The sequence below is a fragment of the Choloepus didactylus genome, chromosome 2 (genome assembly GCF_015220235.1).
Source record: "Choloepus didactylus isolate mChoDid1 chromosome 2, mChoDid1.pri, whole genome shotgun sequence".
Lineage (NCBI taxonomy): Eukaryota > Metazoa > Chordata > Mammalia > Pilosa > Megalonychidae > Choloepus > Choloepus didactylus.
This window is the reverse complement of record NC_051308.1, coordinates 247597574-247619201: the sequence shown is the minus strand read 5'-3', so window position 1 is coordinate 247619201 and position 21628 is coordinate 247597574. Positions and strand designations below refer to the sequence as shown.

The 21628-nt window shown below is 54.8% G+C and overlaps 2 protein-coding genes across 11 annotated transcripts in view; both read left to right on the top strand.

Annotated features, from left to right (window-relative positions):
* The window catches only part of CFAP74 (cilia and flagella associated protein 74), a 135376-nt gene that overhangs the window by 107084 nt on the left and 6664 nt on the right, over window positions 1–21628 (top strand). For all 10 annotated transcript variants that reach the window (XR_005215558.1, XR_005215560.1, XR_005215559.1 and 7 more), the window contains 6 exons: window positions 23–145; window positions 3003–3124; window positions 9307–9435; window positions 13144–13231; window positions 13932–14105; window positions 15019–15152. Coding sequence is in view for 7 of the 10 variants with exons in the window: in XM_037828817.1 (XP_037684745.1) it covers window positions 23–145; window positions 3003–3124; window positions 9307–9435; window positions 13144–13231; window positions 13932–14105; window positions 15019–15152 (770 nt within the window). In the remaining 3 variants the exon portion in view is untranslated. The remainder of the gene's footprint in view (window positions 1–22; window positions 146–3002; window positions 3125–9306; window positions 9436–13143; window positions 13232–13931; window positions 14106–15018; window positions 15153–21628) is intronic.
* Window positions 17115–20396, top strand: LOC119528119. The gene is made up of 2 exons (XM_037828818.1): window positions 17115–18825; window positions 19082–20396. The coding sequence occupies exons 1-2, from the start codon at window positions 18794–18796 to the stop codon at window positions 19716–19718; spliced, it is 669 nt and encodes a 222-aa protein (XP_037684746.1). The 5' UTR covers window positions 17115–18793; the 3' UTR covers window positions 19719–20396.

Below are 21628 nucleotides of genomic sequence, written 5' to 3'. Positions count from 1 at the left end.
AGGAGCTTCTCTTCCTGTGCAGATAACAGAGGGTGACATTGCCCCCTTCGCCTCCATCAGAGTGCCCATCATCTTCACACCGGTCATCCCCGGGGAGGTCCAAGCCAATTTCAAAGTCACGTTTAAGAATCAGCAGTGCCCGACAGTGAGTATCCCCACCCAGGGCCGCCCGCCCCTCTGCCCCTGCACTGCACACACACAGCCTGGCTCTTCACCCCTAGACATGTCTTTCTTAATTGCAAGTAAAGTTTATTCATTTTTATCATGATCCATTTAAAAGCTTGTTAAATTGAATTATGATCTGAGAATGTGACCTGTACAGTTATTTTTAAAATTTGTTAAAGGTTTCTTTGTGACCGAAGGCATGACTGATTTTGTAAATGTTATAATTGCTTATGAAGAAAAGTGTAATTACTTAGGGGCTACAAACATATTTATTGACTGGATTATGCAGTTGCCCCCAGTTCTTTCCACAGTTTCTATCTTCTCTTGTGATTGTATTTCTAGCAAGTTCTCCTTACATTTCTAATAGATAAGCTCTCCATAGCTGCTTTATTATTTGGAGCATGATGGTTCATAGCTATTTCTTCTTCATCATGAATTGTGCCTTTCACTGGAAGAAAATACCCCTCTTTGTCCACCGTTCATTTTCACCTTTAAGTGCCAGCAGGTGAGAATAATGTCACACCTGCTTTCCTCCGGTTGGCGTCTGCCTTCTCTTTCCTTTGTCTCCTGCTCACAGTCATCAAAAAAAAAAAGAAAAGAAAGCCAACTTTGTGTCTCTTTTAAGTAGCCAGGTTTTGTTTATCAATCCAAACCAGTGTTCTCTGTCTTTAATGGGAGAATTTAGTGCATTCACGTGGCTTAATAGTTGATATACTCTATTTTATTCCTTTCTTCTAGGTTTATTATTTCTGTTACAACAGTTTTTTCCTTCTTTTTCAATTTCCTTGTTTTCATTGGTTTGATCAAGTTGCTATTTATTCCATTTCCCCCCTTTGTCATTTTGGGAATTCTGCTTTTCCATCCCACTAACTGTTCTCTCCCCTTTCCCAAACCCCAGAATCAGACACAACTTCCTATTTCTTGAAAGGAGGAAAGTCCTCCGAGGTGTCCCATTTCCCAAGAGACACTTGCCCACTGACACCTCCTTTCCCAAATGAATGAAGTGTCTGGACCCTTTCGCGCCCGCCCCTGGGCCTCGCCGCCGACCGTGGAGCGTGCACATCCCCCCGCTGGGCCCCGGGGCCTCTCGCAGAACGCCCTGCTCCGCGTCCGTCTGACCAGGTGCTGTGGCCTGTACCCTCACCGGTGCCCTCTCTGGGTGCTTGGCGAAGTCCGAGCGGAAGGGGCAGGGTCAGCAGGAAGCAGGCGGCACGAGGAAGCCAGTCAACTCGAGGAGGGGCTACGGAAAGCCCAGGGGACCGCTCACCCACCCCCCAGTCGCAGCATGCCCGTGGTGGTCCGGCTGGGAGCAGGTTTAAACGTCCTGGCCCCTGCAATCCCTCCCGCAGGTGCTCCCAGCCCGTGCTCCCAGCCTCCTGGCCCTGAGCCGTGGAGAAGGGTGGAGAGAGACCTGCATTCCGAGTCCCTGCCCCTCATTGTCCTGAGCTGAGTGCTGGCTGGCAGGTGGTTCCTATACACCTCCCGGAGTCCCCAGGGTGCCTAGGCCTGTCCCGGACAGGACCGTCGGTCTGCAGCCCCTCCATCCCTGGCCTGTGTGGAGGAGCTGGTCTGCCCAGATGCATCTGCCTTGCCGTGGGGCTGGGGTCTCGCAGCAGCTTTGGGGCTTTGGTTGTGATGGCCTCTCCTCGTCTGCTGCTCCGACCCCTCCGGAGTGTCCACCGTCTGCACTCGGGGCTCCTGGATCTATCCTCCCGCTGGAGGGTCTTCCCAGCTCACGCGTCCTCTCCCCCTGGCTTTCTCTCCTGCTCGTCCAGCGCAGGTCTTGACCTGCTCCCCTGCCTGTCTGGCCGTCGGCCGAACGGTTCAGAGGGTCCGAGGCTGTCGCGGTGGTGGGAGCCGTCGACAGCCACCCCCACCCGGCGCTGGCTGTCAGCCGTTGGCCAGCTCTCCGCTCTCTTCGGTGGCGTCGTATTTCTCTCCACGTTTTTCCTGCACACTTCCAGTAGCACCATCCTTTTTTTCCGTTTGTTCTGTCTGAGCTTCTTGTCTCCGGTCCCAGCAGTGGGTTGTATTTTTTGGCAATTCTGTAGGCTTAGGATCTGGTTGTTTCACAGTCAGAAGACCCGTGGGTTGTGGGGAGGCAAGCACCCCCCCAACCCTGTGGGCCGGCAGGCTGGAGTGGGGGGCCACAGGTCCCGGGGTAAGGGTCCTGTAGGAACCCCAGGCACGTGGAGGCCTCAGCTGGCCCACACACACTAGCACACCCACTGCCCAGCAGCCGAGACCCCTGGGTCCTTTCCCAGCCTGGGGGGGATGCTGTGTGCAAGGCCTCCCTGCGGGGCACCAAAACCCCCAAACCTCAGCTCACCTCTGCCCAACTTCCCGAGACCCCGGGAGGCAGAGTTTGACAGGTCGGGGCTGAGAGGGGGCGGGGGGCTTCTGTCAGTCCCCACCTGGGGCCCCTTCAAGACTGTGACTCTTCTAAAGCTTCCGTTTTTTATTAGCTCTGAAAAGTTTTATAATGTATACACTTCTCTGTACAATGCGTTACTCTTTAATAAAGCGTTTTTTATAAACAGCCTAAAAACCGTGATAGTTACGAAGCTAGGCGATGGGTCCATTAGGATTCGTCATCTCTTCTATTTTTTTATGTTTGAAAATTTTGATAAAATGTCAAACATAAAATGCTTTTTAAAATTATATATGACAAGCACCATAGAACCCCCGAGCATGGCTTGTTTAACTGTCAACCGCCCCATACTCACAAAAGGTCCAGTCAGCTGTGACGCTCTCGCCGAGGCCATGTTGGCGCTCGCCGGCCTTCCGTGCCCGACTGAAGCAGGCCTGTGCTGTTGAACCTCCCCTCCTGCGTTCAGTTGTATTTCAGAGCCACCGGCGTTGCCATCGACGTGCCCGTCTGGGTGCCGAAGTCGAATGTGGACCTGAAGATCTGTATGTACGACCGGCTGTACCAGGACTCCATTCTCGTCCACTCGCGGTGAGTCCCGCGGTCGGCACGTGTTCCAGTCTGTTAATGCTACCGTTTCGCAAAACACCAGAGACAGATTGGCTTTTATAAAGGGGGTTTATTTGGTTACACAGTTACAGTCTTAAGGCCATAAACTATCCAAGGTAACACATCAGCAATCGGGTACCTTCACTGGAGGATGGCCAATGGTGTCCGGAAAACCTCTGTTAGCTGGGAAGGCACGTGGCTGGTGTCTGCTGATCTGGGTTGTGTTCCAGGTCCTCTCTCAGCTCCTGTGTGTTCTTCAAGATGTTGCTCTTGGGGCGTTTGTCCTCTCTTAGCTTCTCCCAGGCAAAAGTCTGCTTTCAATGGCCATCTTCAAAATGTCTCTCTAAGTTGCAGCACCAGGCTCCTTCTGTCTGAGCTTTCATAGGGCTCTAGTAAACTACTCAAGGCCCACGCTGAATGGGCAGGGCCACACCACCATACAAATTATCTAGTCAGAGTCATCACCTACAGTTGGGTGGGTCACATCTCCATGGAAACAACCTAACCCAAAGGTCCCAACCTAATCAACTCTAATACATCTGCCCCCACAAGATTGCATCAAAGAACATGGTGTTTGGAGGACATAATATACCCAAACTGGCAGAGCAAGGAACAGCCCCCAGATGCCATGCCCGCATCCCCCAGGACTGGACATGGTGTCTTACTTGGCAGGAGGACTCTGTGGGCATGATCAAGGATCTCAAGATGCGGGGTTCCCCTGGGTTATCTGGAGGGTCAGGGTCAGGGAAGGAGACGGGCCATGGAGCAGAGGGCACGGAGATGCTGGGCACAGCGCAGCCACTGCGGGTGGGCAGGTGTGGGCGGTCTCTAGCCCAGTTAGACCTGTGTGGACTTCTGACCCCCAGAACTGTGAGGTAGTGAGTATGCATTGTTTCAAGCCAGGGGGTTTGTGTAAGCTGTTACAGCCACCTCCACACACCCAGGTCACACGGCACAGACAGCAGGCTCCGGGAGCAGACAGCAGGTTCCAGGCGCAGAAAGCAGGCCTCTGGCGCAGACAGCAGGCTCCGGGTGCAGACAGTAGGTTCTGGGTGCGGACAGCAGGCTCCGGGCACAGACAGCAGTCTCCAGGCACAGCCAGGTTGCCTGCGGGCTTGCGGCCTGGGCTGGGGGGCATGGAGCAAGGAGCACAGCTGTGACAGATGTGCAGTGCTTGCAAGGGTGCCCAGGCTCACAGCTGCAGTTTCTGAAGTGCGGTCGCGTCTACTGCTTCGGGGGGGGGGGGGCGGCCGGTTGCTGAACCCTCGGCTCTCGGCGTTGCTCAGAGGGTACCGGCGGCGGGGGCTCTTTCCCGGAGGCGAGGGCGAGGCGGGGGACTTGGCCAGGTCCCCGGCAGTGGCGTGCAAGGTGTGGAGGGCGGCGAGAAGGGAAAGACAAGACACTTCCTCCAGTAGGGGTAGAACAAAAGGGCAAAAGGGGCTTTATTCAGGGGTGAGCATAGGTTATATAGGCTGGCAAGAAGGGCGGGGTCGGAGTGGGGGTGTAAGAGCCTTAAATGGTAATGCTGAGGGGAGAAAGGCTAGGATTGGTTCTGAGAGGACGCAGAAGCTGTTGCAGCGGGCGGGAGTTGCTCTGGCAACGGGGGAGTGTACAGGCAAGATAAGGGGGTGGGGAAAAGGCGGTTCCCTCCGGCAAGCCTCCCCTAACGGTGGTGTTTTGGGTGAGGAAATGGGGCCTGCCTCCGGCCTCACTTTCTCAGGCCTGGGGGGCTGTGGAGGGCGCTGTCGCCCGTGCCCACCACCCTCCCCAGGGGCTGATCAGGTCCCCCAGCCCAGGCCCGCCAAGTCGAAGCACGTAATCAGTATCCCGCACTGAAGAAGCTTTGTTGATGTGTAAGTCACACGGAGAAAAGGAGGCAAATCACGAGGTTCCTGCTGAATGCATTCTCATGAACGGGGGCACTGAATGACCAGGTCCAGAGCAGAGCCCTGTGTGCCCCGGGCTCGCCCGCCTCCGTAAATGGGCGTGGCCAGGCTTGACTGCCGTGGAAATGGGGTCCCACGGGTGAGCCTGCCTTCACTGCCACCTCAGGTCCCTGACATTCCTGCATCTCGGTGCACAGCGTTGTGTGTCACTTACGCTCGTCGGGGAGTTGAAGTCGACGACCACAGGGTCACGAAGGTTGCTGTGGGTCTATAGATGGCGAGGGAAAAAGCAGTCTCTTCCCACGACTAGGGTGTCTTACCTCAGACATCAGGATTACAAGTCAGGGGCAAAGCCATTTTCACAGGGAGCTGGGAACATGAAAGAAAGGGTTTTGTGAGCCAGGGTTGGAGGCTCTGGACGCAATGTGCTTTGCATTCTGACTCATGTCCCTGGCACGCTTCGTCATGATGGGGCGAGAGCTGGATGTCCCTGGGACCCGGATCTAACAGCAGAGGTTTGGTTGCTGGGTTTTTAGATTCAGCGTTTGTTCTGGTTTGCTAATGCTGCTGGAATGCAAAACACCAGAAATGGATTGGCTTTTATAAAAATGGGGTTTATTTGGCTACACAGTTACAGTCTTAAGGCCATAAAGTGTCCAAGGTAACACATCAGCAGTCGGGTACCTTCACTGGAGGATGGCCAATGGTGTCTGGAAAACCTCTGTTAGCTGGGAAGGCACGTGGCTGGTGTCTGCTCCAAAGTTCTGGTTTCAAAATGGCTTTCTGCCAGGACGTTCCTCTCTAGCAAGCTTGCTCCTCTTCAAAACGTCACTCACAGCTGCACTGAATTCCTTCTCTTTGAGTCAGCTCATTTATGTGGCTCCACTGATCAAGGCCCACCCTGAATGGGCAGGGCCACACCTCCATGGAAATATCTCATCAGAGTCATCACCCATAGCTGGGTGGGGCACATTCCAAGCAAATATAATCAGCACCAAAATATCTGCCCCACAAGGCTACATCAATGATAATGGCGTTTGGGGGACACAATATATTCAGACAGGCACAGCATTAGTAATTGGTTGCGTAGTTTCATTTGGCTGGTTTTGTTGACATGGGTACAGCCAAAGGTGTCACTCTCAGTTGCTCTTGGGGTATTTGTCCTCTCTTAGCTTCTCTGAGCAAGAGTCTGCTTTCAATGGCCATCTTCAAACTGTCTCTCATCTGCAGCTCCTCTCTCAGCTTCTGTGCATTCTTCAAAGTCTCCCTCTTGGCTGTAGCTCCTCTTCAAAATGTCCCTCTCAGCTGCACTGAGTTCCTTCTGTTTGTCAGCTCATTTATATGGCTTCAATGATCTAATTTAGACCCATGGGTGGGGTAATACCTCCATGGAAATGATCCAATCAGAGTCATCACCCACAGCTGGGCGGGGCACATCTCCACAGAAACACTCAAAGAATTACAATCTAATCAACACTGGTACATCTGCCCCCACAAGATTACATCAAAGATAATGGTGTTTTGGGGGACATAATACATTCAAACCAGCACACCAAGATATCAGCAAAACATTACAAGCAATACTAAGAAACAGAGAGATATGGCTCAGACAAAGGAACAAATTAAAACTTCAGAGAAGAAACAAAATTTGAAAACAACTTATCAATGAGGTTCAAACAAATCTCCTAAAGCAACTCAAGAAGATGAAGGAAAATATGGCTAAATAGATAAAGGATATTAAGAGGACACTGGGTGAGCATAAAGAAAAATTTCCAAGCATGCAAAGAAAAATAACAAAACTTATGGGAATGAAAGCCACAGTAGATAAGATTTAAAATATGCTAGAGTTATGCATTCACCACCACAATCAATTTGAGAACATCCTCATTGCTCCAAAGGAAAAAAAGTGTGCTAGAGGTATACAGCAGCAGACTGAGCAGACAGGAGAAAGGACATCTGAAATTGAACAGCCAAAAGAACAGATAGAGAAAAGAATGGAAAAATTTGAACAGGGTCTCAGGGAATTGAATAACAGCATGACGCACACAAACATACATGTCATGCCTATCCCAGAAGAAAAAGAGAAGGGGAAAAGCGCAGAAAGAATATTTGTGAAAATAATGGCCAAAAAATTCCCAACTCTTTTTTTTTTTAATTTGATTTTGAAATAAATTCAAACTTACAGGAACAGTTGCAAAAACAATACAAACCCCATACACAGAACTCCAGCATACCCCAATCCCCCTCCACTGATACCCAGATCCACCAAGTTTAGCATCCTGTCACAGCACCATTTCTTTCTTTCCCTTCCTCCCTCCCTCCCTATCATCCATCATCTATTGCTCTGTCTTCTGAACATATGAGAACAAGCTGCACACATCCTTGAACAAACAACATAATTCACATATACATTTCCCATGAACAAAAACATTCATTTATGCAATCCCATTAAGTGCAGCTAAGAAGTTCAAGAAATTCAACATTGATACAAAGCTTACATTTTATATTTCATTTTTTTCTTATGTCCCAACTGTGTCCCTTTGAGCCTCCTGTCCTCCATCCTCAGATCCCAACCAGGATCATCCTTGGCATTTAATTGTCATTATCTATTTAGCCTTTTTTTAATTTCCAATTGTGGAAACATATACAGCCTAAATCTTCCCATTCCAACCCCTCCCTAGCATTCCAATAGTGGGATTAATCACATTTAGAATGCTGCAATGCCATCACCTTCCCACCATCCATTACTATAAAATTCCCTTCACCCCAAACAGAAACCCTACACTCCTTTCTTAACTCCCCATTGCCCCTTCCCCCACTTCTTCTAACCCATACTCCACTTTTCATCTCTATGATCATATTATCTGATAGTTTCTTTGGGTTTACTGTGGGTCTTAAATTTAACCTCTTAAGTCTAATAACAATCTTGTTTTTCTTTGATACCAACTTAACTTCAATAGGACACACAAACTATGTTCCTTTACTCCTCCATTCCCCCACCTTTATGTAGTTCTTGTCAAAAATTACGTATTTTACATTGAGTCCAAAACCACTGATTTATCATTACACTTCATGTCTTTTAGATCCTGTAGGAAGTAAACAGTGGAGTTACCAATCAAAAATACAGTAGTATTGGTATTTATATTTACCATGTGATCTTTACTGGAAATCTTTATTTCTTCACGTGGTTTCAGTCAATTGTTTAGTGTCCCTTCCTTTCAGCCTGCTCAGTTCCCTTTAGCATTTCTTATAGGACTGATCTACTAGTGATGAAGTCCCTCAGCTTTTGATTATCCAGGAATGTTTTCATCTCCCCCTCATTTTTACTCTCCAGTTGTTTGTGAATTTTCTAAGTCTCTGATGGTTATTGACTTCTATTTGTATTCCATTGTGGTCAGAGAATGTGCTTTGAATAAATTCAATTTTTTTTTACATTTATTGAGACTTGTTTTATGTCCCAGCCTATGGTCTATTCTGGAGAAAGTTCCGTGATCACTGGAGAAGGATGTGTGTCCTGGTGCTTTGGGATGTGATGTTCTGTGTGTGTCTGTTAAACTGTCCGTGTGTGTCCTCCCTGCTCACCTGAAGGGCTGGCCCAGGTAAACAGGCGGCAGCAGCACAGACCCGCCTGGCTCGCCGCTGAGCCGTGCGGGCCGCGTTGACAGAGGGCTCTGCCTGGTGGTTTGTAGTGTAAGCTGGAGCGAGGGGCACACATGCCATGGTCTGCCCAAGGTGTCCGACCCCCAGGAGAGGCCCCTGTCCTCAGGACCCCTGGGAGGGGCGGGTGGAGGTCCGAGTTCACTCTCGGCTGTGGGACGTTTGGATGCCAGGTGACATCCACCTGGAAATAGCGGGAAGGCGGCTGACCACGAGGCTGCAGCGGTGGAGAGGCCGCGCAGGGGGCAGGGAGCGTCAGGGCTGGGTGTGCCAGCTGGGGGGTGCACACTGCTGGCTTTACCACAGCACAAAGCCTGCCCAGCTCAAAGCCCTGTCCACTCCGTGCCTCAGCACCCCGGAGATGGTGGGCCTGGAACCCTCTGTGTGGCTTGGCCTCGTGTCCCTGATCTCCCCCGAGGCCCGGTGATGGGGAGACCGAGGGAAGGCTGTGCACAGGGGGAAGGATCTGCCGAGTCTTGTCCAGACTCCCTGGGCAGCGTGGGCACCAGCTGCCCCTGGAGACTGTCCCGAGCCTTCACCTGGGCGGGGAGCGGCAGAGGGGGGCTTCCACTGAGCCCACACCCCCATGCAGCTCTGACTCGGTTCCATGACTTCCTGCAGGTCGAAAGCCGCCCTGCGCCTCAAGTTCGAAGTGTGCAAGGAGCTGCGGGGCCACATGGAGCTCCTGCCCCAGACAGGCTATGTCCAGGCCATGTCCTCGTACTCGGTGCAGCTCAAGTTCAAGCCCCGGTGAGCCCCGGCGGGGGGGGGGGGGGGCAGCAGGAAGGGGAGGGGGCTGGGGTGGATCTCCAGCAAGGGGAGGGGATGGGGGGGAGATCAGGGAGGGAAGGGGGCTCTGGGCTCCCATCCGCTGTGCCGGTTCCTCGCACGCACCTCTGGGACTGCTCCGCCATCCCTGTCCCAGTGCCCCGGGGCTCCTGTTGGCCGAAGCCCTGACTTCCGCCCATCGGGAAGCCCTGGGTGCCTGGCCTGCCTCCCCTGTCGCCCCGAGGCCATCGGGCTCTTTAACCCCGGGACGCGCCCCACCCCCCACCCCACCCCCGGTGCCCAGGCCCTTTCCAGGCGTCCTCAGAGGGGACTCTGTGTTGTTCACTTTGCGCAACGGAAGCTAGAAACCCTGTTTTTAACCCCATGCCCGCTGTCCCGAGTCGATCCCACACACGCCCACACCCGTTTCCCTGTACGTAAAAGCAGAGACGAGAACGCCAGCGCCCACTGCCCCGGCGGGTCCTGTACTCCGCGTGGGTGGGGTCTGTTGCGTGGGGCCTGGCGACCCCCGGTGACCACGAGGGAGGCAGCTGCCCAGCAGGCGAGCAGGGCCCCGTCCCGGGGAGGGGGCCTCGGCTGTGTCCTTTCTTTCTTTTTTGAACCCCCCAAATTGTGAAACCAAAGTTGAGAGTAGGCTCTGGACCCGTCGTGGTGGCATAAAGACGACGCACGCCGAGCTCACCCTTCCCGACAGGTGCAGCCAGCACAGGCTGGGCCTGCGGGCTCCAGAGCGGCCAGCAGGTCGGGGGCATGCTGGTCCCAGCCCCCCACCTTAGTCTCCCCAGGGTGCACCCAGGACAGAGAAGCCCCCTCCCCGCACAGCCGCTGTGTCGGAGCTGAGCGCATGGGGAGAGCCCAAGGGGCCCCTGGCACCCACAGCCGCCCGCAGCCGGCCGGGCCGCGTCTCCGGCGAGGGAAGGTCCCGTCTGCACAGATGGTCGCTGTGACTAACCGTGCGGCGATGAGCAGTCACTGCCAGCCCAGCTCCCGGGTCGCTCGGGTCGGCGCAGCCCAAGACCGAAAAACACGTCGGGCTCAGAGTCTGACGGGTTTTGTTGGGACTTACATTCAGGAGACTTTTCCTGGCAGTGGCCGTTCGGGAAGTCAGTGTTCTGCAGAGGCCGGAGGACAAGGGGCAGCTTGTAAGGTTTCGGGACAAGGACATTCCATGGGGTGTGAGAACAGAGCTTCAGCGGGGTCTCGTCTCGAGACACGGGCCTGGAGGTTTGTTGTCTCCTGGGGTTTTAAGCTCTACACGAGTGGTCTGCAGGGCCGTCTGTGCGTTCTCTCCTCCTCGAGGCCTGACAACCTCTAACCTTTGTCCCGGTCATGTAGGCGCCTGTGTGCAGTGACTTACTCCCCATGGAGGGGCAGCCCGGCCCTGGGTCCCCACACAATCTTGTGCATTTCTGCTTTTATATGGGTGGACTCTTAGAAGCAGTAACTTTTTAGAAAAAACACGTTTTCAGTAAGCACGAAGTTGGTGTGATCATTCCTTGGATGCGTGGTGGGTTACACTGGGGCAGTGTCACCCATTGCAGGGCCAGAGGCCCCAGGCCCCTCTCCCTGCCTGGTCGAGAGAATCCGCGTGGACTCAGGGGCCGGGGGCAGCTGTCCATGTCAGAAGGGACACCCTGCAGGGTCCCCTGCTGCAGTGCGTGACCCCCACCACCCAGCAGGTGATTGGGTCAGGGGCCACAGCCTCTTCCGACTTGCTCTGTGATGCCAAGGACTCCTGTATGTGCATGTGTGTCTCTGTGTGCCTGCATGTGTGTATCTGAGTGTGCACATTTGTGTATGCATGAATGGTTTTGCACACCTGTGTGCACTCACTTTGTGCCAGCGTTTGCATGTGGGGTGCAGTCTGTGTGTGCGTTTGTATGCATGAGTATGTATGTGTGCACACCTGTGCATCTGTTTCTGTGTGAACATTTGTGTGCACGTGTGTGTGCATGGTGTGCACATTCATCTTGGGTTGCCAGGCTGCTTGTGATTTTGAGGCTGGGAGTCTCACATCATACACCACGAGGCTTGCTTCCCCCAGAGCCCGTGGTGGTCTGGTGCCGGTGCGTGTCCCTGCCTCACGTCAGACAGCAGTGTCCCTCCTTTCGTTGGCTCTTCTGGTTTCCGCTGGCCTCTGGCTTCTTCCTGTGTGGCCTCCTCCAACTTCAGGCTTCCAGTTTCTTCTCTGTACAGCCCCCAGTGATCTGGGTTAAGTTCCTCCCTCGCTCAGCTGTGCCACAGCTCAGCTAAAAACAACACTTTCAAGAGACCTTGTTTACTAATAAACAGACACCCACCAGAGTGGGTCAAGTGCAGAACAAGGGGATGTTGGGGCACGTGACCCAGTCCCAGAGCTGGTGTGTGTGCACACCCACACATGTGTTCATTTGTGTACATGCATGTGTGTGCACACAAATGTGCTGTTCCCATTTGCTAAAGCTGCCTTTATACAAAATATCAGACATGGATTGGTTTTTATAAAGGAGATTTATTAGGTTACAAATGTACAGTTCTAAGACCACAAAAGTGTCCAAACTAAGGCATCAACAAGAGGCCATCTTCACTGAAGAAGGGCCGATGGCATCCGGAACACCTCTGTCAGCTGGGAAGGCTCGTGGCCGGCGTCTGCTGCTCCTTTGCTCCTGGGTTGCGTTTCAAAATGGCTTTCTCCAAAATGTCTCTGGGCTTCTGTCTCTCTTAGCTTCTCTCAGCTCTCTGCTTGGTTCTCCTGGAGCATTTCTCTCTAAGCATCTGGGAGTCAGCTCTTAGCTTCTTCTGGGGGCAAACTCTGGATTACATGTTTTAGCTTCTCTCCAAAATGTATCTTTCAGCGTCTCTGAGCTCCTTCTGTCCGTGAGATCCTCGAAAGACTCCATGATCTAATTTAGACCCACCCTGAATGGGTGGGGTCACACCTCCATGGAAATAATTTAATCAAAGGTCTCACCCAAACCAGCAAATGTGCGTTCATTTGTGTACGTGTGTGTGCGTGTGTGTGCACTCACGTGGACATGTGAGTGTCCCCATTAGGAAGAGCCACATCTGCCTCGGTTTTCATGCCGGGCGTTGCCCAGCTGGACTCAGGGCTCCACACGGAGGGCGTCCGTCCAGGGCGCGAGCAGCAGGGCCAGCCGGGCCCGCATGGATGGGGACAGGGGGCAGAGGGGCTGTGCATGTGGCGGGGGCTCCCACGAGGAGGACACGTCCTCATGGCCCGTTCATGAGGGCGCCCTGAAGAGAAGAGGGACAGCCTGGGGGAGCCGGCCGGGTGCTTGGGCGCACGGGTGCCCGGGGTCCTGGCTGCGATCACAGGGACGTTCCACCTGTGCCTCCTGCGACTTTCCGAGGTCTCAGTGAGCGTGGCCTGCTGTTGACATGGGCCCTACCTCTCCGGGCGCCTGGCCGTGGGGCTGGGCCCTGTCTCTGAGCGTGGGGTGGGCTGTGCCTGCACATGGGGGCTGAGCGCTGTCCCGGGGCTGCCCCCAGTTCCTGCCACGCGGCTGCCGGCTGCAGGAGCTGGGGTCTGGTGAAAGGACTGGAGAGAGTGTGGCCCAGGGAGGGGGCATCACAGCCAGGGAGGGGCCGCGGCCGGGGGGCACAAGCCGAGGTCTGCTGCGCTGATTCTTGAAGAAGGAAAGTGCATTTGGGTGCATCTGTTTCTTTCAGGCACTCCCTCCCGGAAGACGCAGGAAAATACTTTGACAAAGAAGGGAGAGTTCTGGAGGCCCCAATGGCGATCTGGGTGGCTGACCAGGTCTGCGGGCCTGTCCTGGCTGCCACTCCCCATGCTCCCACTGTCCTGGGGGCGCCGAGTGCTCCAGCTGAGCTGGGGGGCTGTGCTGGTTCTCCGAGCCCCCCCCCCCCCGCCTTCCTGTGAGGGGTTCTCAGGCCACAAGGCCAGAGGGTGCCCCTGCTGAGCAGCCCCTGCCTGGGGGAGAAGGGGTGTCCATGGCCAGGAGGGCAGGGTGGGGTGTCTCTTGGGCCCCAGGCTCACAAGTGTACAGTGTACACACACACACACCCAGATACACATGCTCATGTGCACACATGCACAGTATGGTGCTCAGAGACCCAGACACGTGTGCACACCCAGGCACATGCAATACACTGTAGCTGTGAGAACAGGTGCACACAATTACTGCATGTACAGGCACACTCATGTACACGTGTATTCTGCACACACTCATGCACACACAATACACAGCTCACACAGACATGCTCGTGCACACACATGTACTGCACGCACGGGTGCACAGGGCACGAGTGCACTCTCCCACACACAGATGGGCCCCTCAACTGCGGTGCCACCACCCCCCCACAGCGCCCGCCTTGGGCTGTGCTTTTGAAGCCTGCACGTTCTCATTCCCACAAGTCAGATGGCTTGACTGTTTCCGGAGAGATCGGTGCTTAAGCTGCCCGTGGTGGTCAGAGTGTGACCGTCCTCTGTTGCCCAGGTGAAGCCGGTGGGGTTCACGGTCCACGCCATCGTCACCACCTCGGACTTGGAGCTCAGCCCCTCGGAGGTGGACTTCGGCCACTGCACCATCTACGAGGCCGTCAGGACCCAGGTCACCCTCCGCAACCACTCCCTCCTGCCCCAGGAGTTCGGGTTCGTCGGCCTCCCCAAGGTACCGCTGGGTCGGCCTGGGCCAGGGCAGGGTGGTGCCGGCACCAGGCCACTGCCGCTCCAGCCCGAGGCCGGGGCCGTGGGCTTCTTGGCCCCTGCACCCTCCCTCTCCCCGTTCCCTCTGGCTGGGCCTTGCCCGCCACCTCGCCCCTCCCTGCCTCCCCTCCCCTCTGGTGCGGGTGCCCCTGGGGCCCAGGCTCCTCCCCTCCCCGCCCGTCAGGGCCCACCCAGCCCTCAGGCTGCCCCACCCAAGGCCCCATCACACACACGCGGGTGCACTCCTACTCAGACACACTCACATGCACACACTCATGCCTAGTCCCATTTCCCACACTCTGTGCACACACACACTCTTATACTCACCTGCGGACACACATTTGTGCTCATCCCATTTGCACACATGGTTACACTTTCATTCTACACACATGAATGCGTACACACACATTCACATGCACACCCGTTCCCTCCTCACGCACACACACACACCCATGCTCACACTGTCACACCCACTCAGTGCACACACATCCATACACACTTGCATGCTTTGCTCGTGCTCACACTTACACATATCATAGACTTTTACTCACACATGCACACTCTCATGTGCTCACTCACTCCCACATTCACACATGAACATGTATGCACATGCTTGCACTCACCTTCACTCACATGTGCACACACACACGTGCATTCCCACGCACATGCTCACATCCATTCATACTCATGCAGTCATGGGCTCACCTGCTCATTCACTCGTGTCCTCACTTTTGCACACACATTCTCACATGCACACACACACGTGTATTCACGTGCTCTCCCAGTCACAGGCGCTCAGACCCCTTCCACGCATGCGTGCACACAGTGCCCTCTGTGACACGCCCTGGTAAAGTGCGCCCTGCTCTCTCGTGTGCCAGTTCGTGGACATTCAGCCCAGCGACGGCTTTGGGACGGTTCAGCCGCTGGAGAGCCTGCTGCTGGATGTGCTCTTCCAGCCGCCCAAGGCCGGGGCGTACAGCTTCGAGCTGGTCTGCAAGTCGGAGATCAACCGGTGAGCACAGGGGGCAGGGGGCAGAGGGCGGGGGCCAGCAGCACCGGGCAGCCCCTCCCACGGCCCCCACAGCCCAGCTGCCGGGGGTCCTCAGCAATGAGGCCTTGGCTACTTGGACAGGCCTGAGACCAGCTGGGCCTGTGTGACTGTGTGTGCATGAGTGTGCATGTGTCTGTAAGTGTTAGTTTGTGTAGATGCCTGTGTGTGCAGGTGTGTGTGAGGTGCATGTTGGAGTGAGCGTGAGTGTGAGTGTGTGCGTGTGCATGAGTAGAGCACGTCCTTCCAGCAGCAGCCAGACGGGGCGTGGACCCCCCAGGTGCTGGGAGATTTGGGCCAGTCTCTGAGCCTCCCGGGGCCTCCACTTCTGCATCTGAGAAACGGGTCACCGGGGGCCCCGGGAAGGGGAAATGAGGACAAGGGAGGGGCCGGGTCTCCACAGGGAGACCCTGCTCGGGTGGTCACCCTGAAGTGCAGAGGCCAGGAAGTCTGTGGCAGATGGCGGGGGGAGGCCTCCTTGCCCTCCTCAGGCCGCTGCTCCGCCTGCCCCTCCTCTCCAGCCTCTCTTGTCCTGTCCCCTGGGGTCCTGGCCTGCAGCTGGACGTGCAGTGGGCACCCCAGGGCAAGGCCTGGCACTCGCATGGGGAAGTCGGGGTGCCTGGGGAGACCCGGGCTCGAGGGGCTGGACGCTGCTCACTGCTGCCTCCTGCCAGGGCGGCCCTGCCGGGCACAGCCCCCGCCCCGCTGGCCTCCTGTCCCCCCGTTGCGTCTGATGGGACGTCCACGGTTTGCTTCCATCGCTCACACCCCTTGGGTAATCTCTGTTTTATTCACAAGGTCCCTCAGTGCTCTAGAGCGTGTGGTACGCGGTAGGGGCTCCCAAAACGTTCGAGTGAATGACTATGTGTGGTTAGTTTCTAAAAGAACAATTTACGTGTACATCCGAATTGCCAGAAAGTCAGACAGGGCTGTCTCAGAGAGGGATGCGGAAAGCTCGTGCTCAAGCTCAAAGCCTCTGTCACTTCCCCGGCACGTGCCCACCGGTGCCCTGCACTGCCCTGTCTCCCAGAGGCCCTCGGGGAGCTCCGTGCACAGTTCCGTCCCCTCTGCCCGGGATGCCCTCCAGCCAGCAGTGCAGTGCTGCTGCCCTCGCCCACCGCCCCCGCCTGCCCCGCTGCATCCTGCTCACCACCTGCCTGAACGTGACTCTCCACCCTCCACCTGCCCAGCAAGGCAAAGAAAACCCACACCTGCCCACTTTCCCGTTAAACGCACATGCACACCCTCACGTGGGCCTGGGGCTTCCCAGCTAGCACACCCGGCCTGTCTGTCCGTCCTGGAGGCCCTGACTTGTCTCCACACAGGTGTCTCTCAGTGGGAAGTGGTATTTTGAGACCACATTGGGGTGCAAGGGATGCCCCCTGATCCGGGGCCAATCCCGGGAGGTAAAACACCCCAGGAGCTCATGCTGAAACCTCCAGTTGACATTCAGAGCTGTGCTTCTTAGACCTATGTCTCCGGTTTCCCGCCCTGAGGACCCCGACCCGGGGTGAACAGAACGATCACGGAACTGCTCACCTGCTCTGTCCCTCATGTCATGCAGAACCTTTACTGTAAACAGCGTCAGTGCCGAGTCCGCACGTGAAGCTAGTACAGCTGGAAAGGCTCAGTGAAGAATGCGCTTGGCCCCCACCACAAGCCGCACACCAAAATTAACTCAGTGACCTAAATACAAGAGATAAAACCATGAAACTTTAGAACAGAGGGGAAAATCTTCAAGACCTTGTATTTGGCAGTAGATTCTTAGACACGACACCACAAGCACAAGCAACAAAAGAAAAATAAATTGGACTTCATCAAAATTTAAAATGTTGTGCATCAAAGGACATTATCAAGAAAGTGAAAAGACAACCTACAGAACAGGAGAAAATATTTGGAGCCCACATATCTGATAAAGGTTTAATATAGAGAATATATAAAGAAAAACTGCAGCTCAACAACAAAAAGACAAGTTGATTTAAAAATGGGCAAAGGACTTGAAGAGAAATAGCTCCCAAGAAGATATAGAAATGGCCAATAAGCACAAGAAGATGTTCAAGGTCATTAGCCCTCAGGGAAATGCAAATCAAAACCACAATGAGACAGCACTTCACATGCACCAGAACGGCTATTATTTTTAAGAAAGAAAAAAAAAAGGCAAGGATCAGGTGTTGGGGAAGATGTGGAGAAACTGGAGCCCTCGTGGCTCAGCTGCTTCAGGAAACAGTTTGGTGGTTCCTCAAAATGTTCAGCCTGGAGCTACCGTACGACCCAGCAAGCAAAGACAAGGATGCAAACAGATCCCCGCAGCGTGACATTTGTAGTGGCACTAGTCACAACAGCCAAGAGATGGAGACAACTTGAGAGTGCATCAGCCAATGGACGGATCAACAAATGTGGTCTGTCCTTCCGGTGGAATATAACTCAACCGCGAAGAGGAACCGAGTCCTGATACAGGCTACGCACAGTGAGCCTGGAAACCGTGCTAAGTGAAAGAAGCCAGACGCAGAAGGACAAAGATTGCATGATCCCGCTTATCTGAAATAGCCACAATAAGCAAATTCATATAAACATAAGTGGATTAGGGGTTACCAGGTGTCGGGGGCAGGAGGCGCAGGGAGTCATTGCTTCATGACTGGAGTGATGAGAAAGTTTCTGAAATAAACTGTGGTGGTGGCAGCACAGCCCCGTGTAATGGATGCCGCTGAATTGTGCACTTAAAAATGGTTGTCACGTTTTATGCTACACGTACTTCACCACAAATAAAACTTATCAAAAACCACCACAGCAATGCGCCGACTAAAAACACTGTGACCCTGTCTTCGCGTGCCCTCCCCGCCCTCTCCCAGTTGGTGGCTGAGCCGGCACGTGCCGTCGCTTCTCGGCACAGCGTCCGCACTCCGCGCTCGCCCGCACCTGCCTTGCGCCATCCTTTCATCGGCGTCGCCCGTCACCCTGGTGGCGCACGCTCTCTGCGGTGTTTCTAAAGAACGCGGCTGGGAGCAGCGTCCCTGACGTCCCACCCGTCGGTGGGCACTGCCCTGCGCTCGCGAGGTCTGCTCAGCTGAGGAGAAAACTCCATGCTCTTTCCCGCACCTCCTGAATAGACTAACCCCCTGCCTCAAGCCTGTCTGCAGTGTCTGCTGCCAGCCAGAACTCCCCTTTGCTTGGATACATAATGGACTTTTTCCCTTTTAGTTTGAAATACAGTAATTAATACAAGAATGCAACTTGGTATCGGTTTTTTGCTTCAGGAAAGCTTCCTTGAGTTTTTAATATTTGTTCTATTCTCTTGCTTCTGTTTTCTTCTTTGGGGCCTCCTGTTGCAGATATGACGGCTCTCTTTTGTCTCTCTTCTATGTCCCCCACTCTCTTGACTCCTTTTCATCACTTTATTTCCTTTTTTCTTTACAAAGTTTTTATCTCCTGTTTCTCTTAAGGAATTATCTGCCGTGTTCCTTCTAGCTGGGCCTTCCTGTCTGAGATTTCTTTTCTTCTTTCCTGATTCCTTCCTGAGTTCTAAGCCGCTCCGGAGTTCTCGTGGTTCCGACGAACGAGGGTGCTTCGCGCCTTGCGGTGTTTTCTCGGGCCCTTCAGCTCACTGAATGATTCCAAGCTGGTTTTTCATCGTCCGCGGGTATGTCCTCGTCTGCAGGAACGTCACTCTGCTCCGTATCCCGTGTCCTGTAGCAGCTTCATCCGCGATTTACCCTCAGTCTTCCGCGGCTCACTTTCCCGAGAACGTCCCCACGGGTCTCGCTCAAGCAGCTCTTCTGAGTCGATGGCTCCAGGGCGCCCTCTCGGGTTTGGGGTGTGAAACGCGGGCCCCTCCTCTCGGCTGCTTCGTCCTTGTCTCCGCGGCGCTGTCGCTTCCACTTGGGCTTTCTTCCCAGGGTGTCCCCGGGAGGACGCTCCTCTCGCCCCAGCACCCCGCGCGGGCAGCAGCGAGCTCCGCAGGACGATCCTCCGGCTGGGCGGACGGGCTCGCGGACCCTGGCTCCGGCTGGTGTCCCTCTGCTCATGGCTGCAATGGGCACCACTTTGGCTTCCGTCCTGTCTGTGTCTGGCACCAGGTCCGGGCCGCTGTGGCCGTCCCCGCGGCAGCCTCGCCTCCTCGGGAGTGTCACTGCAAGGTGGCTTTATTTCTCTCCGGCTGCTGCCCCCACCGGGGTTCCGCTGCCCCTGCCTTTCCTGCCTTTCATGACTCACTGCCCTCGAGCCACCGCGTTCGTTTTCACCCGTCAGCCCCCCGACTTGGCTCTCGCCCCCCCACTCCCTGCCACAGCAGCCCCCCCAGCCCCTGCTGCTTGGGGCCCCTCACTAGGAGATCCTCATGGGTCAGCAAGACGGCTGGTGCTTGGCCAGCTCAGCCGTGCCCACCCGGCCCCGGAGTCCCACGGTGCCCTCGTGCAGGAAGCAGAAGCACCACCGGACCCGGGAGACCAGCTGGCCCACGGCTTCTGGGTTTGCACCCTATTCTGTGCAGTTCTTGGAGTGGTTTGGGGGGATTCTGGCAGCCCTTATTTTTGAATCTGTGGGTTATGGCTGCTCCCCGATGAGGTGAAAATGCAATGATCTGTATAGGGGTTTCCCTCCTCTTCCCCCTCCCTTCCCTGTTGTTTTTCGGTGACAATCAGCAGGAGAGAGGGAAAGGCTTGTCTTCCTCCTCCCTGTTTATACCTGTCTCTGTTGCTTCCTCCCTTTGTTCATTAATAACCTCTGCACCGAGTGGATGCAAAGCTGGTCTGGGCCTCTCCTGTGGCCACAGCCAGAACTTAGAAGATTAGCACGTGCAGCCGGGAGCCGCCACCAGGAGCGACTCCGAGAGGAGGTTGTCAGGGCGGCCGCCGCTGCTGCAGCTCGTGGCGACAGCCAGGTGGCTGTTGGGGGGCCTGGGGGGCGCTGGCTTGGCAACCCAGCACGGCGGCTTAGGGGTGGCCCCACAGACACAGATGCTGCAGCTGGCACAAAACCCAGCTGCCTCTGCAGGGCACCCCAAGGCCACGGCCCACATGTGCCTGCAGCTCTGAGCCACGCTGCCATAGCTGGGCCCCGCTTTGCAAACCAGCTCCTCACCTTGCTCAAGGCTGACCCTGCGGCAGCCACCTGCTGTGGTGAGGACCCAGAAGCCCAAAGCCTCCGGCCACCTGGCCAGGCTGGCCTGTGGAGAGCTGACCAGTGAGGGTCAGAGTATAGCTGACGGGGTCCGCACCCGGGTAGGGGTCCCCAGACCCTCCTCCCTGTCCCTGGTCAGGTCCACTGAACAGGGGAATGCATGGCTCCAGGCAAGGCACGGCTCTGGGGTCAGGGAAGTCCAGGGGGGGATGAAGACTAATGGGCAGGCTTCAGGTTGTTGGCAGGTGGCGCTCACGGGACTTGCCGCTGGGCGGAAGTAGAAGGAAGACCCTCGCAGGGCGTTCTGAGCAGCGGGTGATCGGGGGGCACTTCCTGCGATGGGGAAGGCCGGGGGAAGACGCCTTCCTGTTCTCAGATACCCCAAGCACTCACGGAAACAAGGTCGTGTACCCTCCAGAATAACAAAGCCCACATTTGTGTCGCATTTTCCACCTGATTTCCCTTTGCTAAAGAAATCCCTCCCCAGAACAACCACTACCAGGAATTTGGCCATGTCCTTTCAAACTCCAGGTTTTTATACTTCACCACGTATTTTTAGTCTATTAGCAGTACACATATAGATAAAGATGGATGGATGGGGACGGATGGGTGAGTGGATGGATGGTTGGATAGGTGGCGGATGGATGGATGGATAGGTGGATGGATGGATGGATGGATGGATAGGTCAATGGATGGATAAGTGGATGGATGGATGGATGGATGGATGGATGGATAGATGGATGGATAGATGGATGGATGGATGGATAGGTGGATGGATGGATGGATAGGTGGATGGATGGATGGATGGATGGATGGATGGATGGATAGGTGGATGGATGGATGGATGGATGGATAGGTCAATGGATGGATAAGTGGATGGATGGATGGATGGATGGATGGATGGATAGGTGGATGGATGGATAGATAGGTCAATGGATGGATGGATGGATGGGTGGATGGATGGATGGATGGATGGGTGGATGGATGGATGGATGGGATGGTTGGGTAGGTGTTGGATGGATGGGTGGGTGGGTTGGTGGATAGAAACAAGAAACACCTGTCATTAGGATAAGGTTCTGTGGTGATAGTAAAATGGGAACAGCAGTTTAGGAACATGGGATATAATATTCCCAGCTGTGAAAATGGAGCCCTCCAAACACTCATTCCCATCTCAGTAGATGACAGTGGCCATCGGCACACGTGGCATCTGGGTGCCCAGACTCACAGCCAAAGAGCCATTTATCAGTTTTTTTTTAAAATGTCGATAAATATTTAACAAAATAAGCCAGGAGTTACTTGGGGTTAAACTAACCATTTAAAGCATG

Coding starts and splice junctions, on each gene's coding strand:
- LOC119528119 (XM_037828818.1), top strand. CDS start 18,794: ATGATTCCAAGCTGGTTTTTCATCGTCCGCGG. Junction 18,826..19,081: donor TGGTTTTTCATCGTCCGCGG/GTATGTCCTCGT, acceptor CTTTCTTCCCAG/GGTGTCCCCGGGAGGACGCT.